The following is a 19,183-nucleotide window of genomic DNA, read 5'->3' on the forward strand; positions in this document are numbered from 1 at the left end:
GAGTAGGTGCACTCGCGCACGCAGCAAACATGTGCCTGACTGCAAATCAAATGGGAGTTAGTCTTTGAGCATTCATTATTCTGATTGGTCGAGAACAAGCGAACTACGTTCACTGATTGGCTAGGCTACAACTTGACACTGGCGAGTCTCTGGCCATGCGAAGCATTAGATGACAGTCGGTAGATGGCGCTGTTGAGACACATGAGTTGATTGAGTCAAAGGTCCGCGGTGCTGTTCCAAAGTAGTGTGTGTCTGCGTGTGCACTGTGTAGTGTTTTTAAGTGTACTTAAACATATTTAGCTGAATGTGTCGTCACGCTCTTTTGGATTAATTTTCTGAACAGACCTTCTCAATTTGTGCATTGTTATCGTCCTAGTTCGTGAATCTCAAAATTGTTATCGTCCTAGTTCGTGAATCTCAAAATTCTTCTCAGTCTAATTGACAACAGTTGATCTTAGTCAGGTCCAGCGCGTTGCACCCAATGTAAACAAACCCCGGTCCGCGGTCGAAGATTCGCTGTTTTTATACACAAATTCGCCTGGAGTCATCGTCAGCGGCTTTCACTAGTATTTAAAGTGTGTTGGAGTCCGCGCAAGATGATTTGGCCGCTTAGCCAGGCCTTGGACTGAAGTTAAAGCCATTTATTTGACTGTCAGAGTGTCAGATTCGTCTCGAGGCCTCATATCTGTGGATGAGGAAGTGAACGGACCGAGCTCACCCAGGTGATTAAATGCTCTTTATTTATAACGTTATCTGTTTTATTTGGTGACTGCATAACAAATACATTTTAATCAGATACGTCTGTAAGCTGTAACGCTAGCTGTTAAAGCACGAAGCGGTTCGTTAGCATCCTGGCGCAATGCTAATTTTGGCCTAGAGAGCTAAGCGGCTAACTGTGTGTTTATAAATATCATTTAAGGCTGTAGTTCTTGTTAACATTGTGTCGTGGTCCAGACAAGACTAAATCCAAAGTCTAAATGCTATTGTGATTTTAATTATTTATCAGTGTGTAATCGCATTTGGTTACTTTGACCTGTCATAGTTTTGACAGGTATGCTATGCTATCTAACGTTAGTTAGCTTGGTTATTAGCTTTTGCGTGCCGTTAGACTTTTACTGACATTTCCTTTTACTGTTTGTCATATTCTGCATATCATTTTTTTAGTGTTCGTATTATGTACCAAACTATCATACATGGTCATAAATGTTTTAAGACAAGACAGTGTCTTGACTTATGACATGCACTGATAAGCTATTTATCTAAGCTATTTATGTTTACTTGTACTTTAGATGTCTTGAATTTGGGAGTTTAATGTATATATTTATGTGTGTGTAAACAACTCAGTGTCAGACAAGCTGCCATCCTGCCCCATTCAGTTCAGATTTCGACAGCTGTCTGCTGAAGGACACTTGCTGGGTCTTTTAATGAGAGGTTTTGCATATTGCAAAACTGCACAAGTTTCCCCATTGTAATCTCTTGTCCAAGACTAGAACATTGGTTTCTAATGTGCTGCTATATAAATATTTTTTGTTGTTCTGTGGGAACAAAGAACAATGTAGTGCCAGTGGTTTCACAAGTCTTAATATATCGTCAATGTTTTAATGTCGCTTAGCACAAATATTGGATTTTTTTTTTTTTTAAATGTAATATAAGGATTGTTCTTTTGTACAGGAGAAAGGATCCCATTTCATGGGAGAATCCTCTTTCCTTTACTCCTGGGTGAACCGGTGATCTGTCAAAATGGGTATGTACTCCGTTTGTAAAAATGAGACAAAATACAGATTTTTTTTATTTGTTAGTAGTACAAATAATGTCTTTAATTACTATATACTTGCATCTAAAAAAAAAAAGTGTTAATGTTCATATTTGACTGCAAAACAGGTTATGGACATGTTTAAGGGTGGGTCAACAGTGTAATTAATTACAAGTAGGCATTTTTAAATATAAATGCAATGTAAAACATGTATGTACTCAAGTGCATTGCATCAAATGATTAATTTAAATATTAGTACAAAGTAGTTAAAGACACTTACTATAAAGTGGGACCATAAATAATAATTATAATGAGAATTTGTAATACTAATAATATTTTGCAGATGAACAGGAGGCCTTGAATTCCATCATGCAAGACCTGGTGGTGCTGCATCGGTCCAGTCGACCATCTGGTCTGTCTGACCTGAGCAAACCCAAGGCCTCTTCTCCAAAGAACCAGGTTTGCATTGCCTTTTTTGTAATTCACATCAGCACCAGCTGCTTACAGTGTTTTCCCCCCCAGAGAAATGAGTTAGAGCTAAACTTATACTAAATATTGCCTAATAAAGCATTACTACTCTCTTATCTGTCACTTGCACACATGCAAACAGAGCATGTACTGTAAATGTGACCACAGCTGAATAAGGGTGATGATGACATCAGTCAGTGTACACAGGCCAAGCACTTACACATACTATAGCATAGGGTAAAGCCTGGTTTATATACGTGCCACGTCCGCACAAGCGTATGGTGTGTACTGCAAAAATGTGTGTACTGCACTCTTACCTTTGGACAAGTACCTTTTACTCTACTCGCACTACATTTTTTAGAAGGTAATGGTACTTTTACTTGAGTATATTTTTTTCAGTACTCTTTCCAGCCCTGAATAGCCTTCACAACTAACTGCAAAGTGGCATTCAGATCCTCCTCCAGTTAGTTAGCAACAACTACGATACAATGATCCTGAAGTCCCACCCTACGTTTCTCTCATTCCAGAAGCTGAGATATTCCAGATACCTCACAATAGGGAAGAAAAGACTATCCCAATTTCCATTTCATGCTGGCTTTAAAATTGCTCAGTAACTTTCAGCTTTTTAAAAATATGCAATATTTTTCTCAACATTTATGTACTTTTTTTTCCATTATATTCAACATTATATATAGTAGTTTAATGTAGAGGGACATAAATCGATACATATCGTTGCATTTTTATATCGCAATATCTTGATATAACAATGTATCATTACACGCTACACGGCTATTCTGTTTCAATCATAATGTACAATATATATATTCACCAATATGAAGTGGTAAATTATCTGATTATTTTTTTCAAAAACATTTTAATATATATATTTTTTTACAAAAACAAACATTTTAATCAAATTAATATACCACATAGACAATTCGAACTGATTCGTGGAAGTTACCTACTTTAATCCCCTTTTTATACTGAGTTTCAATAAGAGGCGTCATTAAACCATCTTTGTATTTACAGAATTATGGAGTTAGTTGTGAAACTAATCTAATGTAGTCACAGGCAAATAAAAAGTGCACAAAAATCAATGCAGTGGGTTTCCCAGTTCTATTCAGACGGTTGTGAATCTGATATATGTGCATTGAGATGCGTGTAAAACTGTGTTTGCTTCTTCACAGAATGACGTGCGGGTGAAGTTTGAGTACAGAGGAGAGAAGAGGTAATAACCACAAGTTCTTCTTCTGCTCTCCACTTCCTATTTTTATCACTTCCCTCTTGAGGTTTCTCTTAATTAAACCTGTCCGACCATGCCCTGTAGTCACTGTGTAATGGATGTTGTTTTAGTTTGTCCAAACCTGCATTTTTATTCCCAGTCCTTGAGGATCACTTCACACAAGATGTTTTGCCTTAAAGGAACACTCCACTTTTTTTGGAAATAGGCTCATTTTCCAACTCCCCTAGAGTTAAACAGTCGAGTTTTACCGTTTCCAAAACCATTCAGCCGATCTCCGGCTGTTCCTTGATTATTACGCAGGAATGAGAGTATAGTTCCTAGTCATATTGGCCTAGAAAATCGCAACTTTTCATTTTCTGTCGGTCTTAGTAAACGATATAACTACAGAAGAGTCAAGTTTTAAATAGGAAAAATATCAAAAATGTTTGGTAATTTTTTTGAGAGAGATGCTAACGGTCTAATCAGATTCAATGATCTATGCTAAGCTATGCTAAAAGTGCTACCGCCAGATCCAGAGATCGGCTGAATGGATTCGAAAACAGTAAAACTCTAACTCTAGGGGAGTTGGAAAATGAGCCTATTTCCAAAAAAAGTGGAGTGTCCCTTTAAGCCAAATGAACTAAGGAAATTAGTGATGTAGTTTGAGTTGCCATGTGGTTGTGTGCATCTGGGTTGATGTATACAAAGGCTAAGAGCCAGAAAAGACTCCTATTGGGTCCCGAAAGCCAAAGCAGTGGTATCTGAGAATAATAAAAATAAAAAATAAACACTATTTCATCAATGAACACAAATCAGTCATTAGGTCTACGGAATATGAATTAATAATGTTCTTTTATATTTTATTTTATTTTCATGTAATCACTAACTTTAATGCAATGCTAATGGTGTAATTATTATAATTACAGAATGCATTTAAAGGAACGTTTTGATTGATTCTGTTAAAGTAGCATATGATGGTGTGATTTTATAATGTATTATCTATTACTTAAGGATCCTGCAGTTCCCTCGACCTGTCAGTCTGGAAGATCTGAGCGTCAAAGCTAAAGTAGCGTTTGGGCAGAGCATGGACCTGCATTACACCAATAATGAGGTAACAGAATCCACAGCTGTATCACATTTAAGATATGTTGTATTTGTTTGAATGTTTTGATATGTGGCTGCCAGGGATGGAAATTAAAAATTTTGTCCACCGGCCACTGTGGCTGGTGGATTTCAAAATCTACCAGCCACTCAATGTTTTTACCAGCCACTTTTTTGTTTTTAAATCGACAATGTGTAACTGCATGTGAAAATTGATACTAGAAGATCTACAATACTTAAGCAGTTTATTTAATCACAAGTTTCAATGAAACACTGACACTTTTTCTTTCTATCTTATACATACACAAACCAATATAGATTTTTTTTTTCGCGATTGTGTGGGCGTTTCTAAACAGTATTTTCATTTTATCCAGCTGGGCCGTCTTTAGGCTGGTAAGTGCCTTCATGGCAGCTGTATTCTCCAGTTCTGCTTTTCCTTGAGCTTTTTTTATTACATGGATGTGGCATTTTGACGATTCATGGTCTTTTATTGCTTCAAGTTTGAGATTTTTTTGTCCCAAAAATGAAACTATTAGTTTTGGCCTCTTCTGAAGCGTGACGACGACATAACGAGCAGTGCATTGTTAGATTGGTCTCGTCATAAACTAACCAATCGAGGGACTCTCCGTTGTCTGCTTTCCTCCATCGTTCTTTAAAAAAAAGTTTTTTTATTTTTGCCTCTTTGTCCACGGGCTCCTCCTGAGATGTTTTCTCTGCGGACCTCTTAACACCTGCGATGTAGCGCCACATTATTTTTGAAGGTGCGCCGCCTCTAAAGTGTCCGGATGACACAGTATGCTATTTTTATCTACCCGCCACGGTGGCCGGTAGGTGAAGCGAGTTTACCCGCCACAACACAAAATCACCCGCATTTGGCTGGTGGCGGGTGCTAATTTCCATCCCTGGTGGCTGCCCTAGTTCTTGTTTTCCTGCCGATTTACCTTTTTTTTTTTTTTTTTTTTTTTTTCTGTAGCTTGTGATTCCATTGCGTACTCAGGATGATCTGGATAAAGCTGTGGAGCTGTTGGATCGTTCAGTGCATATGAAGAGCCTAAAAATCTTGCTGGTGCTCCCCTCTTGCACTCAGGTCAGTGATCATCATTATAAACCATGCTCAGAGAGAAAGTGTTAGTCTGAGATGATCTAATATAAAAGCTAAATGCCTTAAATGTAATATAGATGTTTACTACTTGCGCTTTCAGAATTCCTTCTCCAGTAAGGACATGTTGCCTGCTCATGAGAACTTGGACAACACAGACTTCAGTGCTGCAGATAAAAAGAGCATGCTGGCACTCATAGGTGGGTTGCATTCACTGTTTCTGAATTACACACTTGTCATGAAGTCAACATAAAATCTAAAATTTCTTCCTTCATTTTATTTTCTTGCCTTTATTGTGCACAATTCACTGAAGGAAAAAATTCTCCTTCTCTCAGTCAACATAAAATCACAATTGACAATAAAAAAAGAAAGTCATGTGATCTCGTAATCGGTGATCAAAATAGTTTCCCGTCCCACTTGCAGCGACCTTCTCTTCTCTTCTCTTCTCTTCTCTTCTCTTCTCTTCTCTTCTCTTCTCTTCTCTTCTCTTCTCTTCTCTTCTCTTCTCTTCTCTTCTCTTCTCTTCTCTTCTCTTCTGACATGTTGTCTGGCTTGAGGGCGGGACAAGCTGTCACTCATTTGAGATTGCTGCGGTAGCAAACCACACCAATCCATGAATGATCCAATCATATCCTGATGGGCAAATCACGTACTACATTTTTTTTCTTGCTCGATAAGCGGTTTCACTTGTACATATGTCACAATAGGAAAGTAAAGACTACTGCAACATGCATTTAATGATGACTTAAAAAATCTTTAATCAAAATATAATGACTTGCTCTACCTTTCAAATGACTGGACTGATACTTTTTCAACCCCACTGGTCCAAATAACTGAAACTACTCTGTTCAGATTGTTAAAGTGCATATGTTTCTTCAAATAAAACCACAACATAAATTACATTTTAAACGGCTTTCTGTGTCCTCTCTCTCTTCAGGTTCTCAGTCAAACGATCGTAGTTCTCCTCCTCCAGGCTATATTCCTGATGCTCTGCAGCAGGTGGCCAGAAACGGCTCTTTCACCAGCATCAACAGTGAGGGCGAGTTCATACCAGAGAGCATGGACCAGGTACATGGTCTGATAACACGTCTGGTTTGGTTTGATGTGGGTGTACTAAAGCAAGAGCATGATCAGTGTCCTGATGGCTTGTTTATCGTTCTCTGTCTTTCTCTCTTTAGATGCTGGACCCTCTGTCTATGAGCAGTCCTGAGAATTCAGCATCAGGCAGCTGTCCTTCCCTGGATAGTCCACTTGATAGGTAAACAACTAACTGATATGTGTCTGCAACCATAATCAAATTGTTGCAGAAATCAGTAGTGATGGGAATAACGGCGTTACTTTTTTCAGTAACGAGTAATCTAATTGATTACTCTTCCCATCTTAATAACGCCGTTACCGTTACTGGCAAAAAATGTTGCGCGTTATTATAATTGAAGCTGTTGTTTTTATCAGACCAACTAGATTTCTGACGTCTGTTTCACACTGCACGCGTTAGCGTTTGTTCTATTTATGATCATGGAGGCAAAAATCGACTCTGCTCCTGCTACGTGCTGCCACGCCGCCTCTGAGGGGTGGAGGTGGGGTCACATTTGAGCATTAAAAAATGTACTTGAAATTAACGCAATAGTTACTTTCTGAAGTAACTAATTACTTTTATAATTTGTAACTGAGTAACTTATTTAGTTAATTTTTTCAAGAAGTAACTGTAATTACTTTTTAAACGTACCGTAACTTGCCCAACACTGGAAATCAGTGCCTTGTCTATAGGTTTCTTTTATAGATGCATTCCTGAAAATGCAATTCGTGCTTGTTTGATGAGTGATGGGAATGATGAGTTAATGTGTTTTCGGTGAAATTTGACAGCATTTCACAGATTTTGTTGGTAGATCTGAACTTGTATTAACAGCATTCTTTTAACCTGTGTCAGGATGCCACATGACATGACCAGGCATCCAGTGACAATCACAGAAACTTTTGATCTCACAGACATACCCTACCGTTCAAAAGTTTGTGGTCAGTAAGATTTTCTTTTAAAGAAATGTATGTTTTTATTCAGCATAGGTGCATTCAATTGTTCAAATGTGATAGTTCTACTTATAATGTTACAAAAGATTTCTTGCTGTTATTTTGAAATGTATCGTGGTTTCCAAAAAAAAAAAAAAAAAAGTTAGCTGCACAACGGATTTTAAAATTTGATAACAATAAGAAATGTTTCTTAAGCACCAAACCATCATATTAGAATGATTTCTGAAGGATCGTGTGACACTGCAGTAATGGCTGCTGAAAATTCAGCTTTGCCATTGCAAGAATATATAACATTTTGATATATATTAAAATAGAAAAGTTATTTTAAATAGTAATATTTCACAATACAACTGTTTTACTGTATTTTTAATTAAATTCAGCCCAAAATCTCACTGACCCCAAATTTTTGAACGGTATTGTGCAGTTCACGTTTGTACTTGGATTAATAATACTGAGAACACTGAGTGACTCTTTCACTGCATCTCTTACAGTGAAACCTATCCCAAATCTCGTATGCCTCGAGCCCTGAGCTACCCAGATAACCACCAAGAGTTTCCTGGTAAGCTCTTGCTGACCATTCTGCTTTGATGTCACATGAGAGCTTACGTTAGTTTAAATTTCTCAATCTATCATGTTTCTGCGCTGCTGTTTCACAGAGTACGATATACCAGTGTTTGAAAAAACAGGGAAGGGAGGAACCTATCCTAGGCGATATCACATCTCGTTTGGTTTGCAGGACTACAGCGATGGTGAGGTTATATTGCATAAATTGATGCTTTTGTCATTTTTCCAAAAAGCAAAACCATGCATCCTTGAACATGCATGGACTGTTTCTAAATTGGATCTTCTTTCTCCACTCAGGACGGAAGACCTTTCCAAGGGCGCGGCGGACGCAGGCTCATGGTTTCCGTTCTCCGGTGAGCTTCAGTCCTACAGAGCAGCAGAGCCCCAGCACTAGCAGTGGAAGCAGCATCTTCACTCCTGAGCTAGAGGAACCAGGGCGCAGACGGCGCGGCAGCGATATAGAGCCCAGCTCTAACCCTACTCTATCAGTCATGGACATCAGCCCTCCCAGCCGCTGTGAGTGGATTTAGTGCTGAAAGGATTTTGGGCAGTTTGCTTTGTACTAACATTGTTCCCATTGTGGGTGATCTTGATTTACATGCTTGAACTTGTCGGCCTGTGATCACAGAGTGATGGTTTTCTATGCATAAGCAGATTAAACTTATTCTAGTTCTGATTTGTCAAATGTGACATTACTAAATGTCCTTGAGTTTGAGAATAACACATTTTGCATTTATAATTTGCTCAGGTGCAAATTTATTTTGCTATCCAATAACCGAATAATTTAAAGGTCTTATTGTGCACAATGAATGTATACACTCCTATTGAAAAATTTGGGGTCAGTAAGATTTTTTTCCAAATATTTCTATTTCAAATTAATGCTGTTCTTTTGAGATTACTATGAATCGGAATCTTGGAAGAAAATATAATGTTAGAAAAATCGATCAAAGTATCATGGGTTTCCACAAATGTACAACTCTTTGAAATGTAGCAAAACAGTTATTTTAGATAATCAAACCATTGACCTTGGTGGTGTTAGAGCCACGCTGTAGCAGGAATGAACAGATTTGCTGGAGAGATTTTGTCTGCTGATAATACATCTCTGAAGTCCTATCGATAAGTACTGAGTTGCAGAAAAGATGAGCCACTAAGTTTTCAGTTCAATGGGCATATTGAGAACTCCCTCTTTAATTTATTTGAGGCCTTGTAGAAGTTGTTCATTTTATAACAACATGCGGAGTGGACAGTCATTGGACAGGGAAAAAAAAGAAAGAAAGAGATTATATCTAAAATGTTCCAGTGTTATAATAACACAATATTATGGGGGTTTTTTTTTGCTGTATTTTTATATCAAACAAACACAGCCTTGGTGAGCATAAGAGCGACTTCTTCCAAAAACATTAAATATATCTTACCAACCCCAAACGTTTTAAATGTAGTGCACATGTGCAACCAACCAGTAATATCTTAGCCTACTTTTTTTCCGTCCAATCAAAGTCCTGTCCTACAAAATGTCTTAACCTACTGTAGTCAGCTATAAATTGCTTTTTGAAAATGGATAGGCTTTTATAAATTACATATCCAGTAAGCATGAAGAGCTAGAAAAGTCATTTAAATTAGTTGGTAATATAGTGTGTTGTTCTTGGTTTAATCTTCTCTCTTCTCTGTGTTTAGCTCCTCGGGCTCCAACAAACTGGCGTCTAGGGAAGCTTTTGGGGCAAGGAGCGTTTGGGCGAGTGTTTCTATGCTACGATGCGGACACAGGCAGAGAACTGGCTGTTAAACAGGTTCAGTTTGACCCGGATAGTCCAGAAACCAGCAAGGTGAACAGTTTTTTTCAGGCTTTGTAAGGTAGACACCTTTTAATTTGGTGTCTAGTGAACTTTTGCACTTTGTTTATGTGTGTGTTCAGGAGGTGAGTGCTCTGGAGTGTGAGATTCAGCTGCTGAAAAATCTTTTCCATGAGCGCATTGTTCAGTACTATGGCTGCTTGCGGGACACGCATGAAAGAACGCTTTCTATCTTTATGGAGTACATGCCTGGGGTAAGTGCATGTTAATTCACAGACTTGGAACACACATTCTTGAGCGCTGATTGTTTCCCCTAGAGTTTTTGCCGTGTGGAAGCTCCTAAACGAAGTTAAATTTTTTAAATGAAAATATAATTTTGAATTGTTTATGTGTAACTATATTGTTGTGCCTAGTTACAATGTTGTTAATCTCAAAAACAGTAAATATACATAACACACTGACAGCTCTTGGTTCTTCACAAGTCGGACATGACTGAAAAGATCAGTCAATGATAAGTTAATTTAACTGCCTTAATAGTGCATTTAGTGAAGGATTTGTGCAGTCAGCCTGTCAAAAAATGTTTTTGTGAGAAAGTTTGACAAGTTACAGTCAGGATGCTAGTAGATACTTATTCATGGAATGTTGAATATTTGTCCGTAGGGCTCCATTAAAGACCAGCTGAAGTCGTACGGTGCTCTGACGGAGAATGTCACACGTAAATATACACGGCAGATACTAGAAGGCGTGTGCTACCTGCACAGTAACATGATTGTACATAGAGACATTAAAGGTGAGCCAACTGCATGCCCTGATGTTGTCAGGTATGACCAGCTGAATTGCATATTCTGCAATAATGAAAATGGTTTCTGCAATAATGAAAGTATAGCACTAACTAACTAAACTTTCTTTTAATGTCTCAATCTTCCAGTGCTTCTGCATTGTACATTAGCAGAATATTAAAAATTATTTTAAAGGAGACTTTATGCTAAATTCATTTTTATATTGTGTGTACACACTACCACCCTATTGTAAAAATCCATCCACTCAGTTTGTTATTTTCCCCATAAATCTGAAACAAAAATACGACGCTTAAAGTTCAAAGCAAAAGAGACATTTTCTTTTAAAGAATTGGCTTTTTAAGGACTAAAACAAACGGCTGGTATGGACTACAACGAGTTTCTTCACGAGTTAGGGACATCACTAACCCTAAAATGTACATAATCAATGACTAGAGGATAGTTAGCTCCTCATCAACTACATAAATTCATCAACTAACCATTCAGAAATGTCCTGTTGCATTCTACATGTTGTCACTTCTTGAGTGTCTCCAACATTGTCCGATTCCGGTTTGAATATAAAAGGCAAAAAGTTTCAGAAATTTTCAGTGCGTGTCTGTGTGAGGTAATCGGAGCTGCTAACACACAAGCTTTTGAAGCTCCGCCCTCTGTGTCGGGAGCAGCAGATCATTGGCATTTAAAGGGACGCACACAAAAACGGCACGTTTTTGCTCACCCTCAAAAAGTGGGTTTTTAACATGCTATAATTTTAACATGCTATAACTAATCTGCGGGGTATTTTGAGCTAAAACTTCAAATACACACTCTGGGGACATCAGAGACTTATTTTACATCTTGTAAAAAGGGGCATTGTAGAACCGTTTAAAACTACTTAAGTTATTCAATCAAGAGCAGTGAGTGATTTGATTTCCTGTTTTTCTTATGTTGTTTGAGTCATATTAACAGCACAGCTAGGGGTGGGCGATATGGCAAAAATATATCACGATTTTTTTCAGGAAAATCACGATTCACGATTTTATCACGATTCCTTTTCATGTTGGTTTTACTATTTTGCTAGTGACTGAGCATCACAGCCAAACTAATGTCCCTATTTTAAAAACAAAGCCTTAGGTAACAAAATATAAAATAAAAAAGAATGGCAGACATTTAGGCCAAAGTGGCGAAGATAAAAAATCTTTGTCATTTTCTTTGTTATTAAAAGTTAAGAACAAAGATACACATACACAACTTAATATACAAATTAAATAAACAGTGCTTTATTTTTTTAGCTACAGGTGTATTTAACAGCATTGAAGAAAGTAATTAAATGAACAAATATGAAAATAAAACACAACATAGACTTCACTGTATAAATTTTACATTGATTCTTATTAAAGCTACTATTAAAGTTCTCAGTCAAGAGTGAGTGAGATGCTCTTTGTATTTTGTTGTTTTATTAACAAGGATAGTTCTCCCAAAATTTTTAATTCTCTCAAGCCGTTTTAAACCCGAATAAGTCTCCCTCTTCTGTTGAAAATAAAAGTTATTTGGAGGAATGTGGGTAACCAAACAGTTGATGTACCCCAGTGACTTCCATAATAGTTTTTTTCTACTATAGTATTCAATGGGGACCAGCAACCGCCCGGTTAGCCACACTCCTCAAAATATCTTCTTTTGTGTTCAGCACAAGAAAGAAATTAATACAGGTTTGGAACAACATTAGAGAGAGTAAATAATGAGAGAAGTTTTATTTTTGGGTAACTGTCCCTTTAAGGACAAGCAGCAGCATGTTTACTATTAGGGCTACTGTCACTTTAAGATCTGCGCGCAACGAGTCTACACGCATTTGACAAGCAGATTTTTTTCTTAATTTTTTCTATTGTTCTTTCACTTTAGACATAACCAACTTTGTTTATGTAAACCTTGTGTGTATTTGACAGTATTAGCGCAATAAGACTCGAAAGATATAACCAGGCGCTGTTAGACAGGCGTTTAGTGCATGTGCGCGTCGGGGGTTTGCGCTCAGAAAAGCGCCCGTTAGAACAGCGCATCAGCAGTGAATGACATGTTTAACCGGGAAGGCTTTAAAGCACATGCAAATAATTTATTTTTATGAACTACAGTGTCCCGTTCCTCTGCATTTCATGTGGATATACGTTGCGCTATACAGTATGTTGAGACAGAGGCGCCAGAACTGCAAACTGATAAAATGCACGATCCTACGATATTTCTTCAAAAGCAGATCGTGGAGACATTTTAATCGTCCACGATCAAAAATCGTAATATCGCACACCCCTAAGCACAGCCTATATAGCAGTAGGTACTGTATATTCGACTGCTGCCACTTTAATACACAGATTTAATTTACACATGCAATTTATTTCCCTGCTGTTTACGTTCACATACATGACCAACTGTGTTTGTGAACTTTGTGTGTTTTTGACATAGCCTTGTGTGTATTTGACAATTTAAGCACAATAAGATGTAAAAGAGAAATGAGTTTAATACTCACGGGATACGCCTTCTGACAGCCAGCTTTCTGTGCGCTCAGAAAACCATATATCAGAAGTTTAAAATGAAATGGCTTTAAAACGCATAAACTTTCATGATGATGAAGAACTGCAAAGTCAAAGGCTGCCATAGAGATTGTAATCAAAACCAAACAGATGTTTTGTTACTATTTGGCAGAGTATCCAGGCACGATGTGTAAACGCACAGGGGGTGGAGCAGCAGCTCATTTGCATTTATAGATAAACGCTCGAAAACAGCATATTTTTGCTTTCACTGAAAAAGGTGCATTTTACAGCATGGTTTAATAAATGATCTGTGGGTTATTTTGAGCTGAAACTTCAGTCACATTCTGGGGACACCTGAGACTTAGCCCTATATTACATCTTGCAACGGTACTTTTGACATTCTTATAAATATTATATATATATACATCTTATATTTAATTTATTATCTTAAAAGGTTTTTTTTTTCAGGTCAAGATACCCCCACCCCCCATAATAAATTTTATTTAAAATCTCTGTTCTTTTATTCATGTAGGTGCCAATATCCTTCGGGACTCTGCAGGTAATGTGAAGCTGGGTGACTTTGGAGCGAGTCGGCGGCTTCAGACCATCTGCCTGTCCGGTACGGGCATCAAGTCAGTGACAGGTACACCGTACTGGATGAGCCCTGAGGTCATCAGTGGAGAGGGATATGGCAGGAAAGCTGATATCTGGTAAGCCCTTAAAGTGCATGAAAATTCCTCCACATTGTGTTTTCTTTTTTTATGTTATTGTAAACAATTCATCCATACACGTTTCATCTTTTGTGTGTCTTACGCAGAGGTGGAAAGTCCAGGGGTCAGAAAGTAAAAGTCCTGCCATATGTTTATTCCACCCATGAACTCAGTCAGGCTGAAAAACTGTGCTAATTTGCAAATCTAGGTGATTGGAACAAAATACTGAGGAGGACTTTTACTTTCTGAACCTGGACTTTCCACCTCTGGTCTTACGTTAATAATGGTAATTCCGCCCTGATTCCAGGAGCATCGGCTGCACCGTGGTGGAGATGTTGACTCAGCGGCCGCCCTGGGCGGAGTACGAAGCAATGGCAGCCATTTTTAAAATCGCCACACAGCCCACCAACCCCACTCTGCCGCCTCACGTGTCGGACCACTGCCGCGATTTCCTTAAACGGATTTTTGTGGAGTCTAAACAGCGTCCCGCTGCTGAGGACCTATTGCGGCACACTTTTGTCTACTAGCCACTCCACCTTCCATCTCTGAGCAATCAGAGACTTCCATATAAGTGTCTGTAGGACCCTTTTGAGACTCCTCTCAGCAGGCCTAAGAGCCCCCACTGGACCAGAACGCATAGCGAAGAGGGCAATGGCCTAATCTCACACCTCTGCTGGGGCAGGACGGTGATTTGGAGCAGCTTGATTCCGTACGAAAACATTGCACCTTAATTTCACTCTGGGGTAAGTACCCCTAAAGACTAATGGATATCGGTACCCCAACAGACTAAAGGATGTTGTCTTTTAAAGACTTTAATTTCTTTGTTTTTAATGTTTTAAAATCCCCCATGATTGTGAGCCTTGGCTCTGGGGAGTCCGGTTTGGGTTCTGGATGCACTGGGTTAATGCAGGAAGATCTCGGAATGTCAACCCCAGAACAGGTACGCCAATACGCTGCTAAAGGGTAAAAGAAAAAAAAAAAAAAAGGAAATGAAACAGAATAGATGACAGGATGTATGGGACTCTCCTGCTCAGCTGTCACGGCTCCTAAAAGTTCTCATTTTCTTGCACAGTCCTCCTAGAACACACACACACGTACATGAACTGATCGAAGATCTTACTGTAGAATATTTACTCACTATGCTGTAAAAACATTTACATTTGCTGAACTCTCTCACCTTCCGATCGCAACCACATATACCGGAGTGTATTCACTCTCTCCAGCTCTAGAATTCGTCAGGATCTCTTGTACCCGTTCCTTTCTACCTTCTGCTTCGTTTCTGTTTTTACTGTGTGCCTTTTTTACAAACATCCCCTTCCTCTTTTTTTATTTTTTATTCTGCTCTTAAGTGTCCAATAATTTGTCTAGAATTTTCTAGGTTTAATGCACAGCTACTCACAAGTCTTTCAGACTTTTGGTCCGTACAGGAATTATTTCGAACAGCTCGGCTCTTCATACTGTTTCTAGATCAGCATAAGCAGCTCCGCTCTGCCTTTTTCCCATTTTGGTCCCTCTGCTGGCAAACTGATCTCGGGTCAGATTCACCTGTGCATTCTTTTAACACAGTGCCGTACACTTCAATCTGATCAGGTAGGCAGGTTGAACACACACTCACTCACCAAAGCGAAACACCTGAACCACACAGGCAGGGTTTAGTGCCTGGACATTAGTTCACCAACATTTTACAGTATGAATCGCTCCGATTCCACTATAAATCTCAAGAAAATAGAGCGTTAGATTGGAATAGAGAAACGGACTGCTCTCAACAAGAAAGTTGAAACTGTAAGTGCACTTCCAGTCAACACAACACAACCTGGATCCTTTCTGCTGATATTTTCCATGCCAGAAGTCTGTTGTAATTCATCAGCAGTGTTGTTCTCTCACAGAATGTGCAGAATTTCACAGATCATAACAATCCTCAGCACTTGACAGTACTTAACAGTTTGCCTGTAAATGAACCTCGCTATCCCACGATGCCTTGGGACTTGTGAAGCACTTGGTTACACACTCTCTGCTAGTGCATTTAAGTGAGCAGTCACGTTGCTGTTCAAGATCTCTCCTTCACGTAGTGCTGTAGTGCCTGCCTTCATGTAGGTGAATACATGCATTTTTGGGGTTACTCCTGCTCCTCCCATAATCCATTGGGTTTGTTTTCTTTATTCCTCGTCACAAACTGCCGTTCATAATTCAAAGGTTATAGATTTCCTCTCTCTCATAAATATGAGAGTATGGTACTTGTAATTTAACATTAATTTAATAGTCGTATAATGGAAACGAACATTTAAAATCCAAGAAGTGATTGCTTGCTTGTAGTGACCCGAGTATAAGAATAAAAATAAGCTCCGTACTTACAGAACACGTTCAAACAGGACACGCTCTCGTGTGTAAATCATTGGTCAAATTTACACATTTGGTTCAATTACATACGCAATATATTACAATAGCACATACTGTGATGAGAATATTTTTAACTTCTGAATGAAAATGATTTTGATATATATTTTTTGGAGAATACTATCAAATATCAACTATCCTGATATCATAATGATGAAAAAAGCCACATTAAAATAAATGCTTCACTGCTTTTTTAAATATTTGAACGGTTGTTCAACAGCTAAATCAAAGTCGTGCGGAAATCAACGTGCCGAAAATAAGGAAAGGATATCATATAGAGGGCCTTTGCACAATCATGACTGCGTGCCAAGGTCAAGTCTCTTAAAATATGATAGCATTTATGACAATACCTATTTTTATGACCGGTTAGTTCAGGTAGTAAAATGTTTAATACAAGCTGAATACAAAAAATATTGAAATGTAATAAAAATCTTTTTTAACTTGAAAAGATTACTCAAATGTACACTCACATACTCAAGGAATGTTATTGGCTAGACTCTGTTTAGAGTCATTCAACTCTTAGACATATGAAACCAACAAAAAGTTAATTTTTAAGAATCATGGGATGCTATTATTTGCCATTGACCCATGTGTCCTTTTAAAACAATGGACCAATGAGCATGTCTTAAAACACATTCTGGTCGAATGGGATCTGTTGTGTTGTTTTAACACACGAGCGTGTCCTGTATGAACGCCAGGCCAAAAGATTGTGATGACATGAGAGAAACTGGCTTTGCTGTCTGTAGGTACAGTAGGTACAGCTATAGTAACGGGACTCAGATGGGATGATTACACTCCAAGCAAACGTTTACAGTTTTGTTTTCTGTTGGTGAGTAAGAGAGTCTACCTCCATTGTGTTGAGTTAATTTGAAATGATTTCATGCGACTGTTCTAGATCGGGATATCTGGGAACGAAAAACATGGAAGACCCGCTCGCACAATAGACCAGCTGTATTAGCAGTTTTCTATCCGAGTCCAAACTAGGCCTACAGCCATTTAAAAAGGGGCAGGCCCAATTTGTTAGCCCCGTGCAGCTCTCTCTCTTTCTTATGGTTTTCTTTTATGATGCCATGTGTTGCCAACCTTGGGTTGCTGTGGCAGTATTTGAAGGAATTTCTCCGCACCCAGTATAATGAGCAACATTTCTGCTCTGTATAGGTATAAAGTGCCAGTTCGTAGAACTAAATCCACATTTATTTTCCTTTAAGCATTACTATTTCAGATGGTGTACAGACATACTACAAGAAAAGTAGGCAGTGTATGTTTGTAATGTATGTACTGTTCATTTTCTTTTGATGCTGAAATGTTTGCACATTTTGAGACCATGATTTTTACACTGATTTTAATACTTTTGCCAGTGTTCGTCAGTCATTTTGCGTGTGTGTTTTTGAGCGGTCTTGTGTGAAGTCTGAATGCTTGTTTTCTGATCAAGAGAATCTGAGAAAACGGTTGCCCTGGTTACCAGCTTTGTTGGCTAAGTTGGTCACATGGTCACTCTCTGACGCTCGTGTTTGGCACTTGTCTGTAGCTATGCCATTACCAGTTCCTTGTGAAATGAACACACTGGTTCTTTTATGAATTCAGAATTAATTAATGAGAGCCAAATGTCTAAATGCTGACCAGTGCCAAAGAAACTGACTTAGACCAACATGACTGGTACCCTGGCTAGAGGATGGTTTAATGCAAATCGGGAATCTTCCTACTGGAATGTAATGTCAGATTTTTTCCACCACTAGGTGGCATCATATAACTATTTGCCTGTATATAAAATGTTGGAATTTTTTTTTTCTCTTCAAAATGTCTCGACTTAACAATAGAGTTCCGTAGCTGCAGAATGCATTCTGTTTAATTTATGATAATAAGTAATTACGGGAAGTTCTCCGTCAACTCAAACACGCCACTGCTGCCACTCCAGGGTCATGAATGCACTTTGTATTTGTTTGTGTGGGTGTTATATTGTCTGAGTGTGTCTGTGTGTGTTTGTCTGTGTTTCAAAGAGACTCCTTTTCTGTGTGCCGATTGAGTGAGATTATTGCCAGCGCACTCAATGCCTTGCGCCTTGTACAACTGATGACAGAAAAGTTATTAAAAAAAAGAAAAAAAAAGGAAATACAAAAGAAGATAAGAACTCTGAAATGTACGTTTTTGTAGACGGTACACTTATCTGGTACAGAACTTGTATCTGTTGTTTGTTCTCTTTGTCTATTGTATGAGAAAAGCCATGTTTATAATTCAATTTGGTTTGTGACCAATAAGCCTGTTTATATCAAATCTGTATATCAGTGGTACGCATATTTTTTTTATATATATATTTTTATTTTCTCTCTTTTTTTAACTCAAATTCTACGCATGATTGGCATCTCTGTGGTCTGCTGATGGCAGCACTGATCGGGCTATTTGCAGGATGACATTATGAGATTGTCTATGACGGCTGGCACTTTGTAAAGTGTTGCTAATGATGATGAAAATAAATAAAAGATATTTATTTCACATTTCATGGTGCTATAATTCATGTTGGTCTTAAGATTATACAGTGGACTGTCTCAATACAATTATTAGTTACGTTTAGTTCTCAATGAACGTTTACTTTTTCAGGGAAAAGGAAAGAAAAAGTCTTGGAAATTTGGTGCATGTTTCAGCTGTGAAGTATTTTTATTTTTACAGCTAGAATATCTATAAATTGTATTTTAACATCCTTATCGCATCATTTAAATATATATATAATTAACATGTATACGTGTGTGTGTGTGTTCAGAACAGAGATA

General features: G+C 38.2%; 1 protein-coding gene across 1 annotated transcript; it reads left to right on the top strand.

The window, feature by feature from the left end:
- The first annotated feature begins 155 nt into the window (after positions 1-155).
- map3k2 (mitogen-activated protein kinase kinase kinase 2) lies at positions 156-18,535 on the top strand. Its single transcript, XM_079627277.1, has 17 exons — positions 156-722; positions 1,672-1,744; positions 2,097-2,212; positions 3,409-3,449; positions 4,455-4,554; positions 5,518-5,631; positions 5,747-5,843; positions 6,581-6,711; positions 6,822-6,901; positions 8,160-8,227; positions 8,325-8,417; positions 8,530-8,748; positions 9,907-10,055; positions 10,145-10,276; positions 10,683-10,812; positions 13,847-14,024; positions 14,332-18,535. Exons 2-17 carry the CDS (start codon positions 1,741-1,743, stop codon positions 14,549-14,551), a joined length of 1,872 nt encoding a protein of 623 aa, XP_079483403.1. The 5' UTR covers positions 156-722; positions 1,672-1,740; the 3' UTR covers positions 14,552-18,535.
- Positions 18,536-19,183: the final 648 nt, after the last annotated feature.

This window comes from Phoxinus phoxinus, assembly GCF_949152265.1.
Source record: "Phoxinus phoxinus genome assembly, chromosome: 11".
Lineage (NCBI taxonomy): Eukaryota > Metazoa > Chordata > Actinopteri > Cypriniformes > Leuciscidae > Phoxinus > Phoxinus phoxinus.